The 18,598-nt window shown below is 37.3% G+C and overlaps 1 protein-coding gene across 2 annotated transcripts in view; it reads right to left on the bottom strand.

The window, feature by feature from the left end:
• The window catches only part of TSPAN5 (tetraspanin 5), a 176,438-nt gene that overhangs the window by 20,846 nt on the left and 136,994 nt on the right, over positions 1-18,598 (bottom strand). For both annotated transcript variants that reach the window (XM_075609639.1, XM_075609631.1), the window contains exons 3-4: positions 4,793-4,939; positions 601-771 (exon numbers count right to left, since the gene is read on the bottom strand). In XM_075609639.1, coding sequence (XP_075465754.1) covers positions 601-771; positions 4,793-4,939 — 318 coding nt within the window. The remainder of the gene's footprint in view (positions 1-600; positions 772-4,792; positions 4,940-18,598) is intronic.

The following is an 18,598-nucleotide window of genomic DNA, read 5'->3' as shown; positions in this document are numbered from 1 at the left end:
CATAGAGCTTGATAAAGGGTCACGGAGGCCTGAAATGTCGCTTGTGTTTGTCTTTCATTGCTATCCGCTAATAAATGTAAGTTAATTTTGTATACAATTTGAGTGCTGTGGACTATTTGATTCTAATTTAGTATGTTATCCTTTGGGAGCTTTGATGGCACTCCCCTGTCCAGCACAGAGCTGATCACATCTCGTGTCTTTTTCTACATGCAGCGGATGCAGTTCTGGAGGTTTTTTTTAATTATAATACAGCACTATCTGTTTCCCTAACTCCTCTTACTGGGGCAAGTGGAACAAAATCGGAGTAAAGCACCTTGTTAAATTGGTGTAAAATGACACCGAGTTAAAATGACTCATTGTGCACCTGGTTTGGAAGCAGTGCTCCAGTTTGCAACATGATACATATCAACTTAAATTGGGCACTCATCAAATTATTCTGGCTGCAAAACTGGGGCCAACGGTATATATATAGAGCCCTAGATATAAAACCTGGACCGTTTGGTTCAAATGCAAAAGTATTTTATATGGCAAATGCATCCCCTAAGTCATACACAAGATTAAGTAGCCAGAGTTGAAAATAACAGGATATACGGTACGTACATATTCCTGCGTGAAGTCAATGAGGTTCTGTAGGTCGATGTCATCTCGATACGCTCTGATGTTGTTGTTAATAAAGAAATACAGCTGGTCTTTAATCCAGTCTTTAAAGACAAATGCCAGAACACCGGCTGTGAGTTCCAGAAAGAAAATGATTCCCAGGAACACAGAAAACTGAAAATAAGACACACAAGAGTTACGCACATAATGACGCCCGTGCAGGATAATATGCCCGTGCAGGAGCTGTCACAAACATCAGTCTCCTGATATACTGCACGCAAGAAGTTTGTCTCTATTATTGCTGCTGCTATTTTGCTACTTCTCTTGTTGATCCGATGTATCACGTTACCACCATTATTTGATACTTGTACTTAGAGTACTTGAGAGTATAACCTTCTGCTTAGTTCCACTTTTTGCATTGCTACTGCTCCAATTCATTCCACCAGGGTTTGTCATGTTTATATTCTGGGATATTTTTCTGAGTATTCATTTACCCTATTTAGAGGTTTAATTACATATTTTTCCTCCTTTTTTTGCTGTCCGGGCAGTTATCCTATGTTTCAGGAGAGGCTATTAATTAACCCCTTCTGGACCTTATGGATAGTGCAAGACATGGTACTAGATTACTATATCTTACAATAGAGTACCCCATAGTTGACTGCTGACTACATTATTATTTATGTTACTTTAGTTCTCGGGAGACGGTCCATTTATATGTTTTTTTAGTGTTTTTACTACATTTGTCTTGTATGTTTCATCATTGGTTATTGACTTCATAAATGTGTACTTTCACCCACTCTGTGTGCACCGTTATGGAGTTTCCGTGAATCTCGCCTTATGGGATTTTCTTTTTTCTTTTTCTGTTATTCATTCATGTCCACCTCACTTTAGGGAGCATTTTGTTTGGGGTGTGGCTGTGTTACGATCTTAGGTTGTAGTGCAGCTTTCAGTTCTTTTTATCTACAAGAGATAGAAGCCTGAGACCAAATACAGTCTAACTGTTCGTAACGGTATGATAAGACTTTTGGGCTGAATGGTCCTTATCTACTATCCAGCTGCATTTTTCCAGGGAAGCTTGCCTTAAGTATATTTTTGTACTCATTTTTTTATCTGCCATTAAAGTGGTTATTTTAATTGGCTGAATAAAAAGAAATGGAATTAAGAATCTCAAATGGGACAGATTTCACCATACCCTACAGAATATTTTTTTGCCTGTTTGTTAAAAAAAAAAAAAAAAAAGCTACAGCACATCAGAAAAGTATAAAAATTGTGCTTTAAAAAGTCTGTTTTATATCCACCTATTCTGTCTAATCCTAAGGGAAGCCATCTTTTTCTCTCTCTCAATGCTGCTATCTGAAGGGACACGAACCTTGATATTAATAACAGGTATTGACATTAATTACGGCCAAATACATTCCCAACATTTTGATTACTGTAGCTTACAGAGAAGCTTAAGTAAGATTTTAAACGTACACACTAACGCATTTCTTCTGGCTGATCCTTGGCCTCCATCTTAGTACCGTATCGCCTTTCCACTGATGGTACCAGAGCTGCAGCAGCAGACTGACAGCTGTGGACCTTCTCAAGGGATCAAAGTAAACATCACCAGATCTCCCTTGGAGATGTCATTAGCCTGTTTTTACTCGAGCAAGATTCCCCAGGAATAAAAAGGCTTACACGAAATCCAAAAAGTAGAGTGAATGAGTTAGCAATATACAATGGTAGGCAATAAACTCGGTATTGTTGTGGTGCTATAATTTGCAACACGTCTTTCTGCATTATCTTGCTGCTGTAACACAACCCGGAGTAGGACTCCACCGCATATGGAGCGGAAAGTCCTAATCAGGAGAATTGGAGATGTAGCGGACGTTAATACCCCCGTTAACGGCAGTTAATGCCAGAAATAACACAGAAAAATGAATTACCGTTGTTTGATAGGGGTTGTGATATTGATTTGCGATAAATATTGCGGTCGCGTTAAAGAATCGCGGTAATGGTTGCAATAACATCTGTTACATCTGTACAATGGACCAACGAGCCATAAGGAATGCAATGTGCAATCGCTGTATGCCACATGTGTGGTTAATGCTGCTACGGCAGATATAAACTTTATGTTGTTATACAAGTACAGTGTTTATAGTTGACAATAAACTACAGGATAAATGCATGCATACGGTGCAAATAGCTCCTTCTCACTAGTACTTTCTCTTTTATGTTTACACATTCTGCTATAAACTTGTTAAACTGCCCACTCCCTATCTGTGCTCTGTTTCTAATCTGTGTTGGATCCCACAGGGAATACTGCAGGGTTTAGTTTTACTCTGTAATGAAGCAAATCTTTATCTGTCTCTGTCTTTGCTATTCTTAATCACTGAGCCAATGTCAAGGCTCACACCATGTCTGCCTTGCTTACCAATAACTTTATAGCATACGTACATAAGAAATAATATTAAAATGCTATAATAACATCCTTGTCCCTGTAACACGGATGTGCTTAGTATACAGTAGATGAGCTTAAAGCTGCAGTACAGTATCTTAAAGCTGCAGTTCAAGCAATATCCTGCATGTGTGTTTATTTTAATAAATCTGTTCTGTAGTAAGAAAAAATACTTTTAGCATTTTCTGTTTTAAAAAAAAACAACTTTGAAAGACCAATTTTCTTGTATTCTATTTTAACAAGCATGCTGGTTACTATAGCAACCATTTACATTCCCCATATCTAAAGTGTCGCTAAACTTCGCCGATCAATAGACGGAGAACGAATTGACCGGCAGCTATGCCGTTCTTTAGGTAAGTAGAGATTGCCCACATGACACTATTGAAGTAAAAAAAAAAAAAAACTGGAGCTTGAACTGCAGCTTTAAGCAGGGGGTGTTTTTTTATATTTATTTTCCGTCTCTTAGCAAAGCTGCAACTTAAACACTACAAATCTGTAGCTCCAAACAGGTAAATCTATTTCTCGCATTTCTATGCCATCAGGTTCAAGTATCTTTTTTAAAGCTTTTCAGAAATGTCTACACATAAAGGTCAGGATGCTATCAATACAACAATCTTAAAATAATGAAATAATACTTTTTGGATGCGATCTGTAATCCATGTCAAATTATTGGCCAATAATAACTAGAATAGATGACGTGCATGGAAAATAAATGTGTATAGTTTTAATATTAGGAGGAGTGGCTCAGCGAGTAAAGACACTGATTCTGTAACCAATTGAGGTGAAGCAGGGGAACCCGGTGTCAGCTCCTTGTGACCGTGGGCAAGCAACTTTATCTCTCAGGCACCAAACTTATAGATTGTAAGTTCATCTGGTCATTGGGATAAAAGCGCCATATGACAAAGTTATTATTCTTTGTTATTCATTCAGCCTGCTTAAATAATAAAACAGTAGAGCAAGAATTAACAACCATAATTTGCATCAACACTCATTATCAATGTCCACGGTGCTGAATAAATACATATTTAAAGGCGCAACTAGACAAAAACTGCAGGAGAGGCCACTATACCTTTAGCTACCAAGACGTAATATCTCTGAGAGAGGCCATGTTAAGTCTCACAGTGCCAATACAATGGGTGTACTATAACAAAACAAAAAAAGGATTTAGCCTCAAGTTCATCTCTTCCTGTACCAATACTAAACATGTCATAAGAGTGACACCACCCTTCCAAAAGCCTGTACTTAGTTGCATCTCTGGGTCGAGACACAAAAGCCACACGCCCTAACAGAGATGGGTGAATTTGGATCTACCTGAGATCAGGCAGTTTCTTTGATCTGCAGATTTCTGCTAGAGCAGTGGCCTAGACAAGCAGTGGTTGTGGTTCTAGACCAGTTGGGTCTTATTCCAGTCATTAGGTTGGTGCCTTAGGCTTATTATGAACTCTATATAGTTGGCATAGAAATACTTTTAGAACGTGTGGGATGGGACTTATTTAAATATACTTTGCATATCGCTCAGGTGTGCTCCTTTTTCAGCAGAGGCAACAGATTCTTCTAAAAAGGAAATCCATCTGGATTGCAGGCAATGGCGAATTTGAATGAATCTGCCCAGATTTTCATGTATGAAATCCGTATGCGGAGCGTATTTTAGCAAAATAATCAGCGGAATTCATTTGGACAGTTTCGCCCATCGCTAGCCAGCAGAAGGCGACGAGCGTACCGCGCAGCAGGATGCCAGCACTATTTTAGATTACGTACAAATTTCAGGAGGAAAGTGTTTTCCCGGAGAGCTCCGATGCATCCTGCAAAGCCCAGGATGAACATGACACAGCCCACGACCAGGAACAGCCACACGGGGTCGAAGCCTCCCAGGTCAGTGATAGAGGAGATGTTGGACAGCACACCCTATGGGGATAGGAAGAAGATGCAGTCATGACAATGAAAAAGGCCAGACTTGTGCTGAAAGCAGCCATCAGTAGCAATTAATAACAACATATACATTACATTTTACTCACCGACAATGTTACTTTTTTCTTTAATAGCCTAGAAATGTATTCTTTTGCTAGTCACGCAGTATTTTCTGGAGGAAAGCCTCAGCAAATTCCTCAACACATTATAAAACAAACATAGCACATATTTCCTCACTACAAGCTATTAAAAAATAAAAAAAACTTTTTTAGTGACAGTGTTTCAGGATGCATAGGCTCATCCCTCGTCCCTCTACCCCCCAAAAAATACAGTTTTAGTAGTTATTCTCTGAAAATCTGTAACTCGTACTATTTCATTTGTTTCCACTGTTTGGTCATCGGGTGATTGTCACTGGCCCATGCAAATGTGCACTGCGAGGCTTAAGAGGGCATAACATTGTCAGTTTGCTGTTCCAGATTTATACATCCACCGTAGTTCCGCTTAGTGGGTCAAAACATTTAACCTTTTTAATAACTGATCAATGTAATTGGCTTCCTGAGAAAAATTCAATCACCCTTAGATTAGTCTTTCTTATGTCTATCTAAGAGAAAATAAGTAGGAGGAACACTGAATGCAGGGGCAATCGGCTACTAATGTTTCTCTGTTTGACTAATGCATACAAGTATAACATCACTAGGTTCCCAACTGGTAATATATGGGAACAAACAATGAAAAAAATGAAAAAATATATATATATATATAATAGCTGCTAAAATGATTAAAATATTTGGTCAATCAAGGAAAGTGAGCAATATCAAGTCACATAAATGCCAAGACAAATTGTAGAAAAATAGTAGGCTAACACCGTGGTGTATTAGTCTCAACGTTAAAACTTTTATCAAGACTGTTGATAAAGGGTGACTTTTAGCCCGAAACATCAAGTCCACTAATATTTTTCTACAATTTGTCTTGGTATTTATTTGACTTCATATTGTACACTTTCTTTGATTTATTAATAATAGCAACATAATTACGTTCTAAACAAAGGAACAAAGCTAAACTAACAATATTGATGACTAATTACTGTCTTTTAAAGATAACTTAACTTGCCAAAGATCGCAAAAAAACTCCAAACCATTTGCTTACCATGGAAAAAGTTAACTTTATTTTTTATTAAATACTATATATATATATATATATATATATATATATATTATATATAGGTGCAGCAGCATATATTCCAAAAAATCACGGCGCCGATTTCGTGTGCGCTGCTGTACTCCACGCGGCATGAACGCGGCCGATCGCCCCAGGCACCCGCGCTTATCGCGATTGCTTTGTTGAATTTCATGGATTCTGTTTCTTTGGGTGCAATGAAATGAATGAATTGTAAGGTGTACAGTACTGTGCTACTGTGCCAATTTCAGGTGTTTAAAAACCAGAACAATAAAATGCCATTTTCTGCACTCGCCGCACTCGCAAATTAAGGCGGGAAGGTTGGACGATATCCCGCGTCATGACATCGGTCTTCCGATGTACACAACGCGTGATTTGTTAGAAAAACGGCCGCTGCAGCTGTATATACATACAGCAACAAAAGAGGTCTGCAGCACACTCCAATGAAGAATGGTAATTTAATAAAACATCAGGCAACCAACATGCTCCAGAGCAACGTACGTTTTAGACCAACAATGTCCTTTCTCAAGCTCTGATCTGTCAATGTAGCAAGGGCAATACTCAGGAAAAGAAGGATCCAACGTTCTACGGTTTTGATTATAATGCTAATTTATTTGTGCCACACAACGTTTCGACCGAAATAGGTATTTCTCAAGTGACTAGGCATCTTGAGAAAGACCTATTTAGGTTGAAACATTGTGTGGCACAAATAAATTAGCATTATAATCAAAACCGTAGAGCGTTGGATCCTTCTTTTCCTGAGTATTGCCCTGGAATTACTCTGGCAGGTACTCCTTGAACCAGCAGCACCGGTAGACTGTATGTATATATATATATATATATATTTCATTGTGGTGTGCAGCATACTCCTTTATTTAGAAAGGAAAGAAAGAGGATCCGGCGCCACTGCAAGTGACAAGCATCCAGGCTACTTCCGGGTAAGTTGAAAAGAACTTTATTGGCACATTACACACACACGGCTACACCACGATCTCCCCCTCAACGCGTTTCACGCTATGGAACAGCGCTCCTTTATTTACAATGTAGCAAGGGCAGAATATAGAGGGAAATCAGACAAAAATGGCGCCAATACATTGATTAACCAAGTGAGATCAGCAGTATACCGTCTGTGTATGTATATATATATATATATATATATATATATATATATATATATATTATTTTGTGTGTGTGTGTCAATCAGCTGAATTTAACCTACAGTATTTGATTTGCCACTGCCCTTAGTTCAGTTTTTTGGGGGATTTAGAGGAATTTTTGATGCAGACATCCCATAATCTGTGCGTGATGTGACACTTCCCGAATCACAAGCTGAAGCACATGGTGCAAAAAGTGGAGCAAAGTCCTTGATTCATTGACACAAAGAGATAAAACACAAAAATGCTGTGATTTGCATTCATTTCCCTTCAAAATGGTCTTAGTATATAGACCCCCAAGATGCTTCATACATATTTATAGTGAAACAAAGAAAAAAGTGCATGACTATGGGACCTCTTGGGTCCCCGCCATTGCAATGCTGAGTTTAGCCAGAATGAGAGGAGGCACAGACCGCTTGGGGGGGAAATGTGTGCAATTCTGGAGCCAAAAATATAGCTTCATCTGTATCAAACAAAAGAATCAGATTCATTTCAATGGAAAAATGTTACTTTGATTCATATGATGTGATTTTTTTGCTCCTTTTCATTATTTTTCTTTGCCTCTAAATTTAGTTAGGTGCAGTCTGCCAAATCTCCCAATGAAATGTCATGCCTTCAAAAAAGAAAAAAAAAGTAACAATGTATTTACAGCAAGGACAACTAAAATTAGATGCTAACAGCTTTGTAAATACTTTGTAGACACATGAAAGATATTGTATTGAAACAGTGATACTGTTTAGCTTTGTTACGTGTCAGTGTTTACAGGCGGCTGTGAAGTCCTGTGGCTTTTAAGATTCATAAACACAAAACGGAGGTTTCTCACGGAAACTAAAAAAAGATCCTTGTGCATACTTCAAACGCATGGATCTGATACATAGGAGGTATTATTCTGCATCCTTTACAAAAAAAGGTTAATTAATTTGTAATATATACATTTTTAAACGTGTGAATTAAATAAAGGGTCTGTATAATGTAGAGATTTACTAGAGTAGTAATATAATGAAAGCACTAAGCCATGTAATTTTTGAAATGTTCGATTCATAATATAGTTAAATATAACAGGAACTAACTTTGAACAGTGTAATAAGAAATGTGACATAATGTGTGCACGCACAACACAGTATATACACTTATTTTGGATGCTTAGGTAGTGAATAAGTGAAGAATGATCAGAGTGAATTTAAATTATTTCTTTAAAAAGTGTCCATTTTGAAAAATCCCAGAAAAAATATTTTGTGTACTTTTTTACCCCAAAGCAGAAGAATATTGGAAAATCCCTGAAAAAAACAACATATTTGATTATGATGATAAAGAACAGCACTGTTAAGTAAAATGACCAGTTGACGAGGGAATGTCTTAGCAACTGAAATACTGTAAGTTGAAGTTTGAATGAATGCCTCTTGTCTATCCAACAACTCTGTATACAATAATTATAAAGAATGAACAGCGTTTCAATAACCCAAACTAATGGTTACTGTCCCACGCCCACAAGTCCCTCCTACCAACTATTGTAGACAAGCTCTGTCATCTACTGCACTTATTCCCTGACCTGCTGTCTCTGTACTGTAAATCTCCCAACAAACCATATAGATTGTAAGCTCACCAGGGAAGAGATTCTAATCCCTGTACTGTATTGTCTCTATTGTAAAGTGCTGAGTACAGCTGTGGACTCTATATAAATAAAGATATACATACATACATACAACATTGAAACAGTTAAAGGCAAATTATGCTGGGTGTTGTGTGTAAATGTAAATTAAAACCATCCCCCTATGTTATACCGAAAGGCTCCCCTAGTGTAGCACTGCAGTGGTCTTGTACCTAAAGATCTCATGATTCCAGAATATTTACTTATTTTAAGAGGGCATTTCCATGTGAAACAATCAAGGCCACAGTTACTGACTGCCTCTTTATCAAATGAGTGAGTTTTTAAAGTCCCAGACCAACACGATATCTTTAGAAAATGATTCCATGCTGGCCTTATTGACTTCAAATGATACCAGTGAAGCTGGAAATGAGTGGATAACTCACTACAAGTGATTGACACGTGACAATGCACTTATTGCCTGACCACACCCATATACACATACCCACGTTTACAATACACTTTGTAATTGTACATACTGTAACCATGGGATTAGGTTGATTAAACCGGTCTACTGGACTTTGCTTAATTGTAAACTTCACTGGGAGGTCTCTGAAGAGATTTACAGTCATGTAAACACAAATTTGAGTGAAGACTGAATAAATAATCATCCCTGCCCTTTTTAAATTGCGACTGGATTTATCCTGCATGGATAGATAGCTATGTATAAATGAAAATGATTTGAGAGTCAGATCTCTTAAAACTAGACCTCCAAGGTAGTATTTTCTGAAATACTACCAGTGCCATGCGCTACCGCAGGGAGACAGTCAGAGATCAGGGAGGTTAATGCATGGCTAAGTAAGTGGTGCAGGAAGGAGGGATTTGGGTTTTTAGAGCACTGGGACTCCTTTTCTGAGAGGTGCCATCTATAATCTAGGGACGGATTGCACCTCAATGAAGAGGGATCTTCTGTGCTAGGGGGGAGAATGCTAAAAAGGTTGGATGAGATTTTAAACTAGGATGGAGGGGGGAGGGGAATGAAACAGATAATGAACTAAATGGAATAGATAAGGATACAAGCTGGTAGGGAGGTAGAATGGGGGCAAGTGCGAGTTTGACAAGCAGTGAGACACCCATAGTAAATAGAGATAATACTAGAAAACTTCTAAAGACTAAACTAAGTGGGCGCAGAAAGGAAGGAGCAGATAAGATAATAGCACAGGCTGAAAAAAAACTTAAATGCTTGCTTGTTAATGCAAGAAGCCTGACAGATAAAATGGGGGAGCTTGAATTAATAGCTGCAAGGGAGCAGTATGGTATCACAGGCATTACTGAAACATGGTGGGATGAAACTCATGACTGGACAGTTAATTTAGAGGGTGATTCCCTTTTTCGGAAGGATCGAACAAATAGAAGGGGAGGTGGAGTATGTTTATATGTTAAATCGGATCTAAAACCTATTATAAGGAATGATGTTTATGAAGGGAATGATGAAAATGTAGAGACTTTGTGGATAGAAATTAGCAGTGGAGGTAAAAGTATAAAGAAAATGTTTGTGGGAATACTGTATGCTATAAACCACCAAATATCTGTGAGATTGAGGAAGCTAAAATACTTTTGCAAATGGAGAAGTCATCAACACTGGGTCATGTTTGCATAATGGGGGATTTTAATTAGCCAGACATAGACTGGGGCAATGAGATTAACATTACAACAAAAGGAAACAGGTTTTTGGGGGTGCTTAAAGACAATTATATGACCCAAATTATTGAGGAACCAACCAGGAGAGGGGCAATACTGGATTTGGTCATATCAAACAATATAGAAGAATAACAAATATTCAAGTCCTGGAACATTTGGGTAACAGTGATCATAAATTATCAAAAAATAGATTTCTTGGGTTCAACAAAGACCTTAAACTTTAGAAAGGCAGATTTTAATAAACTGAGGTCTAATCTAGTAGTAATACAATGGGATGATGTTTTTGCACGGAAAAATGTAGAAGATAAATGGGCAGTCTTTAAAACATTGTTAGAAAAGCACACTTATCAGTGTATACCCTGGGGTAATAAGTATAAAAGAAATAAGTCAAAACCAATGTGGCTAAATAAACAGGTAGGGGAGGAAATGGACAAGAAGAGGAAGGCATTAAGATGCTTTAAGTCAGAAGGAACGGAGACATCGTATAAGAATTATAAGGAATGTAACAAAAATTGCAAAAGGGCAATCAAATTAGCAAAAATGGATAATCAAAAAAGGATTGCAATAGAAAGTAAGGTCAACCCTAAAAAGTTCTTTAAGTACCTTAATAACAAAAAAATGAGAAAAGAAAATATAGGACCCTTTCAGTGTGAGATGGGTAGGCAGATTATTGGAGATAAGGAAAAAGATGAGGTATTAAACAAATTATTTGCCTCTGTGTTTACCAGGGAAGAATCAAGTTCAATAGTAGTGCCGCAGGAGGAAGCCACAACCTCCATATTAATGAACAATTGGTTAACTGAGGAAGAAGTTCATAAGCGACTTGAAAAAATTTAAGTAAATAAGGCACCTGGCCCCAATGGCATACATCCAAGAGTTCTCAAGGAGTTAAGCTCAGTAATAGCCAAACCATTATATTTAATATTCAAGGACTCCATTTCCACAGGCTCAGTACCACAAGATTGGCGTAAAGCAGGTGGTGCCTATATTTAAAAAGGGAGCTAGATCACAACCGGGAAATGACAGACCTGTAAGCCTGACATCAATAGTAGGGAAACTACTTGAAGATTTAATACGGGATAATATTCAGGAATACCTAATGGAAAACAAAATTATTAGTAATAGTCAGCATGGATTTATGAAGTATAGATCTTGCCAAACTAACCTTATTTGTTTCTTTGAGGAGGTAAGTAGGAATTTAGACCAGGGTAATGCAGTTGATGTGGTCTACTTAGATTTTGCAAAGGCTTTTGATACGGTTTCACACAAGAGGTTGTTGTACAAAATAAAGAAAATTGGACTCAGTAATAATATATGCACCTGGATTGAAAACGGGTTAAAGGACAGACAACAGAGGGTTGTCATAAATGGAACTTTTTCAGGTTGGGCTAAAGTCGTGAGTGGAGTACCTCAGGGATCGGTACTGGGACGCCTGCTTTTTAACTTGTTTATTAATGACCTTGAGGTTGGGCTCGAGAGCAAAGTCTCCATCTTTGCTGATGATACTAAATTGTGTAAGGTAGTAGAATCAGAGCAGGCTGTAATTTCTCTTCAGAAGGACTTGAAGAGACTGGAAACGTGGGCAGGTAAATGGCAGATGAGGTTTAATACAGATAAATGTAAAGTTATGCATTTGGGATGCAAGAATAAAAAGGCGACTTACAAATTAAATGGAGATATATTGGGGGAATCCTTGATGGAGAAGGATTTAGGAGTGCTTGTAGACAGCAGGCTTAGCAATAGTGCCCAATGTCATGCAGTAGCTGCAAAGGCAAACAAGATCATATCTTGCATCAAAAGGGCAATGGATGGAAGGGAAGTAAACATAATTATGCCCCTTTACAAAGCATTAGTAAGACCACACCTTGATTATGGAGTACAATTTTGGGCACCAATCCTAAGAAAATACATTATGGAACTAGAGAGAGTGCAGAGAAGAACCTCCAAATTAATAAAGGGGATGGACAATCTAACTTATGAGGAGAGGCTAACTAAATTAGATTTATTTACATTAGAAAAGAGGCATCTAAGAGGGGATATGATAACTATATACAAATATATTCGGGGACAATACAAGGAGCTTTCAAAAGAACTATTCATCCCACGGGCAGTACAAAGGACTCGGGGCCATCCCTTAAGGTTGGAGGAAATTTCACCAGCAACAAAGGAAAGGGTTCTTTACAGTAAGGGCAGTTAAAATGTGGAATTCATTACCCATGGAGACTGTGATGGCAGATACAATAGATTTGTTCAAAAAAAGGTTGGACATCTTTTTAGATGGGAAAGGTATACAGGGATATACCAAATAAGTATACATGGGAAGAATGCTGATCCAGGGATTAATCGGATTGCCAATTCTTGGAGTCAGGAAGGAATTAATTTTTCCCCTTAATGGGGTTTTTTGTTTGCCTTCCTCTGGATCAATAAGAAAGTATAGATATAGGATAAAGTATCTGTTGTCTAAATTTAGCATAGGTTGAACTTGATGGACCTACGTCTTTTTTCAACCTCATCTACTATGAAACTATTTAACTATGTAAGAACTGTAACTTAGATAAAGGGAAGAAAATTCATAATTTATCCTAGCATTTTTTGACCCACCACCAAGTGAAAAGTAATGGACTACGTTTTAGGGGGTGGAAGCAGTTGGAAGAGATCCCACAAGAGGGGATCACGATTTGAAACTCTTGCAAAGAGAACAATATTGGATCTTTACATTGGGGAGTAAATCGCCAGGTGGGCTCAATGAATTAATAGAACGTGCCCCATTCCTCAAATAAGATTCCTTTATTTTCTTGTATATGCATCAATCCTGTTTTCATTTATGTCATCATCCGTGTTAATTCTATTATCAATGTTATTATTTTTATGCCAAGTAATATTTTTTATTTTTTATTTACAACAGCTGTTTAATTATTGGTTAGATTCATTCTATTTTAGAGATATTCATAATACATCATGCATTTAGTAATAGTTAGATTAATTATGCCTTTTATGTAGATATAGTCATTTCTTAGTTTCAATTGGTATTTATTAGTGTGGATTATAGTATTAAACTCCATTAGGGATTATTATAGGTTATATTAGGATTTGTAGTGTTGTGTCATTATGTATATATGTCTTGTTAGTGGATAATGATTTGTGTTGTCATTTGTCTCAGTTTGTCAATTAACCATGTACTGCTGCTGATGGTTCAGCAAGCTAGTGATTGCTTTTTCTGCACACCTGCAGCATGTAACACCGATTGGAAGGTTTTTTTTTAATAATAAGGCAATCCCATTGGCTGAGGAAATGTCGGTCTTGCTATAATAAGCAACCATGGGTGTTGCTAGGATAATCTCCTGAAGAAGCGTCATATGACGCGGAACGCGTAGAGGTGACGCCATCACGCAGTGGGGAGCGGACGTGACAAAGGAAGCCCAGCCAGCTGCGGATGCTCACCAGTCCTGCACGGGGTGTGCTCCTTTTCATACGGAAGCAGGAACATCTCTTTTTTCACCCTGAACTTTTCCATCTACAGTTCTGAGGGGGTTGTGATTTGGGAATACTCCTTTAGTTCATAGACTGTGTGGGTCTTAGATCTATCAGGATCTTTTTATTATATCATGTAATATAATTGTGTGATTTTTATGTAATGAGTCAACTTATAAAGTCTTTCAATTTTGACTGATGTTTTTTCCTTTTTTGCGCTTCCTTTTTGTGTATGTGTTCCGGTTTGACCCCGCTAATCACGGGAGAGGGGGAGCAGCAGAGGGATACCATTGTTTTCTGAATACAGAGGGATTTTTGGGACTTTTCTTTCTGTGATTTGAGAGTGCATTGAGTCTCTTTGTGAAAAAAAAGTAGACATACAAGCCACACAACCCACCTAAATCGATTTTTGACATTGACGCACAACGACACATGCATTTGCTACTCTTCTTTGCATCAGTTTTATGACAAAATGACTTACTTTCAGTGACACTTTATACATAGGCTATATGCACAAAATCATGTAACTGTTCACCAAGACACTACGAAACGGTAGCCTTTTTAAATACTACAGTACAAATAAATACTCTCCCATGTATGTATAAGTCCCCACATTTTCCTGCTGTTTTGCCTCAAAGTAACACAAATTCAGTAAAGAATATCCTAAGAATTTAATTTTGACATGACCAGTTAAACTATTTACACATTTGGTTTATATGTTACATATTTATTTTGTAATTACAAATAACCCCTGCAGAGGTGACAAAGGATATAATGCAATAGAGGAATTGCTTTGGACAGTCATAAAATATTTAGCAGAACCTCGCTCAACTTATGTAAATATAGAGATGGGTGTTACCTGGGAGGTAAAGTACTGTAGATACTTAAAGTGTACCAGAGCGATGCACAGAAACAAGGAAATGCCATATACAGTATGGTGCACTCCACTAGTAATGAAAAATGTGTACGATATAAAACTTAACATTTAATGCATTAGAGTTGTAAAAATACATACTATAAAATAGAATGAAATAACCTAACGTTATACATATTACAGTGCTGCTGCAGCTTTAGTATAGTCATCATAGTGATAGAGAAAATAAAAAGAGGTTCACCTCAGGGGGCAAAACTGCACAGTGTTGCACATTAAACCACCGGTAACATTTATATTGCAGTCATTAGGGCAATAGTCATATTTTTGATGAGTGTACAAGAAAGCAATGATACCTCTAAAAGAAATCAAAAGAGGTTATTGTTTATTTAGCAGTGGGTATTCAATTGATACTGGAAAGGCAATAAATTAGGCTATATACTGTATATATATTTGAAATAAACATAAGGCACAATATAGAAACTTGAAGTGTCTCAATGAAGAGGAACAGTTACACTGAATCAGTGTAACTATTCCTCTTTACTGAGACACTTCAAGTTAATTTTGAGTTTCTATATTGTGCCTTATGTTTATTTTCAATTTGTATCTAATTTTTGATTTTTGTGTAGAACCTAAAGCATTGTGGCAGCATATTTAGACACTATCACCACACCTATAGGCAGTGTGTTATCTGCGCATCCACTTTTTACACACACACACACACACACACACACACACACACACACACACACACACGTATATATGTGTATATATATAGCAAATAAAAAGATCACTTGTGAGCACATTCACATGTCTTAGGCAGGTCTGCAACCCTGCCTTTCACCGTTATCACCCAGCATACAGTGCTTCCACTGCAGCAAGATTTGATTCCAATTTTTCAATATCAGTATTATCAAGACAGAGACAGACGTGGGTTAGGGGAGTATAGAAATAGAAAAACAAGTTGGAAAGGACATGGTAAAAAACATTATACTAACTAGACAACCACATACACCGAGAGAAAAAGATAGAGAAGAGATTTTTGAGGATGAGGAGAGACCATCAACTTCATTTTCTTTTTTAGAGAGGAGGCAAATCAGAGACAAACCAGGGGAAGTAGCCAAGACACAATCACAATTACGGGAGGGGAACAAACCCACGACCCCCCTAAATTGAAAAATAGGAAGCCCACAAAACGAGGAAAGAGGGGCACAAACCATCAAAATAAAAACAATATAAAAGTTAATTTGAATGGTATTTTTAACCTAAGTAATATAGCTTTGACACATGAACAAACAAGTGTACTACAAAAAGGTTTGGCATTTGCTCCAACCAATAAGGTTAATACCTTTAATACCTATATTGATATCAGCAAATTTGCCAGAAACTTAACTTTAAAAAAATATTTTTTGAATCAAAATGTGACACATGAAGTAACAAACGAAAATATAACTACCTGTGAGAGATTTGTCCATACATCTTGTAAAAAGAATTCAATCTTTTACCCGAGTTATCTAAAAGGAGATCACATAGACACCTTTACCAAATTTGTACAGGAGGATATTGAAAAATTGGAAAAAACAGGGAAACAGAGAACGACAAAGAATTTGGCCAAAAACGAATTGGAAGCAGTGAGGGAGTTGTCAAAAAGGGATGACTTTGTAATTAAACCAGCCGATAAAGAGGGTGGAGGGTGGGGGGTGCTAATTCTTAATTGGAAAACTACGATACTGAATCACAGATTGTTGAGTGATAATGAGACCTATGCTGTATTGAATAACAATCCTACAGAACAATATAAAAAGGATTTATTAGAGCTACTCAATGAGGGCTATAGAGATGGAATCCTCAACAAATCTGAGTGGGAATACTTACATACAGAGTCACCACGTATCCCAATATTTTATTACTTGCCAAAGTTACATAAGAATGCCATCCACCCCCCAGGACGCCCTATTGTATCAAGGATTAAATTCCCACTGCTAATCTTTCAGGGTACATTGACAAATTTCTGAAAGAACCAGTTAGGAAATTGAGGTCCTATGTTCAAGATACTACTCAAATATTGAAAATTTTGAACGATGTAGTATGGAGTGACAATGATATCTTAGTCACTTGCGACGTATTCTCGCTTTATACAGTTATCGACCACACGCAAGGGTGCAATGCAATTAAAGACAATGTACTCCATAATGGCGACTTCGATAGGTTACAGGTCAAATTCATTGTGGACTGTATAAGGCATATCCTAAGTCACAATTATTTCTGGTATGATGAACAATTTTTCCTGCAGATTAGAGGAACACATATGGGTACCAGGTTTGCGCCGAACTATGCTAACATCTTTATGGGCATGTGGGAAGACCAATTAATTTGGTCTGGTCACAAGTTCGGCGCAAACCTGGTATCCTGGCATCGGTATATAGACGATATACTGTTTATTTGGGAAGGAGTTATGGACACGTTAAAGATCTTCCTGGCACGTTTAGATGTGAATCCATATAATCTTCGGTTCACGCACAAATTTAGCAAAACGGAGATTGAATTTTTGGATGTACTAAATGGCAAATTGGAGACCAAAACCTAAGTAAAGGAAGTGGATTGTCATCATTTTTTGATGGGGGATAAATGTATTAACAACATTCCATTGGGCCAACTACAAAAAGTTAGACATAACTGTACAGAGGAAGATAGGTATCAACAACAGGAACTAATGAATACGTTTCAGGAAAGGAAATATAATAAAGAAAAAATAGATGAGGCATACAATAAGGTGTCACGAATGGAGCGTACAGATCTATTACAATATAAAGCGAAAGAAACAGATTTTCCCTTTTTCACCACTCTGTTCTCCTCTGTACCCTTTGTTACAAAATACACAAGATCGGCTTCACAAATTAAAAAAATCTTTAATAATCATTGGGGGATCCTACACAAGGACCCAATCCTACAACAGATTTTGCCATTAAGACCAGAAATAATATTTACAAAGATATCAAACCTGAAACAGAGGTTGGCCCCAAGTTGTTTGAAACAGGAGTGTGTGAAACCAGTGACCGCAACAAAAGGGTTCTTTAAATGTCAGCATTGCAGAGGTTGTAAATTAACCCCGAATTCTCAGAAATCCTTCAGAGAAATACAGTTGGTAGTTATACAAGAAAAATATGAATGAACTGATTTTATAGACTGCAACTCAAGCTATATAATCTATATGTTACAGTGTCCGTGTAATAAACAATACATAGGAAGAACAACGCGTAAACTAAAAATCAGGGTGGCAGAGCACATTAAAAATATAGAGAGGCTTTATGCAGCATAGTGTTTCGAAACACTTTGAAGAATACCATGATCAAAATTCAAATGGCCTAAAATTCTCTGGAATTGATAACATCCATCCAAACTGGAGAGGTGGTAACCAAGTCATTAAGATATCCAAACAGGAAACTTATTGGATTTATGCCCTAAAAACATTAATACCGCAGGGCATGAATATCGATATTGACTTGGGATAATTCCTGAAGGAGTAAAGAGCCTCTCTCTGAGTTGAACAACTGTGTACTGTACCACGTGGAGCTGTTCTAGATATGCTGGTTCTCTCTATGGTATCTGTTCTTGGGTTTTGATTTCTGTTTCTTGCTCCGTGTTCCTCTTTTAGTAGATCTAAGATATTTGTAAAATCTGAACTATTCATGATGTAT

Source organism: Ascaphus truei, chromosome 1 (assembly GCF_040206685.1).
Source record: "Ascaphus truei isolate aAscTru1 chromosome 1, aAscTru1.hap1, whole genome shotgun sequence".
In the NCBI taxonomy this organism is placed as follows: domain Eukaryota; kingdom Metazoa; phylum Chordata; class Amphibia; order Anura; family Ascaphidae; genus Ascaphus; species Ascaphus truei.
Note: the sequence above shows the minus strand (reverse complement) of the source record. Positions and strands in the feature narration are given on the sequence as shown.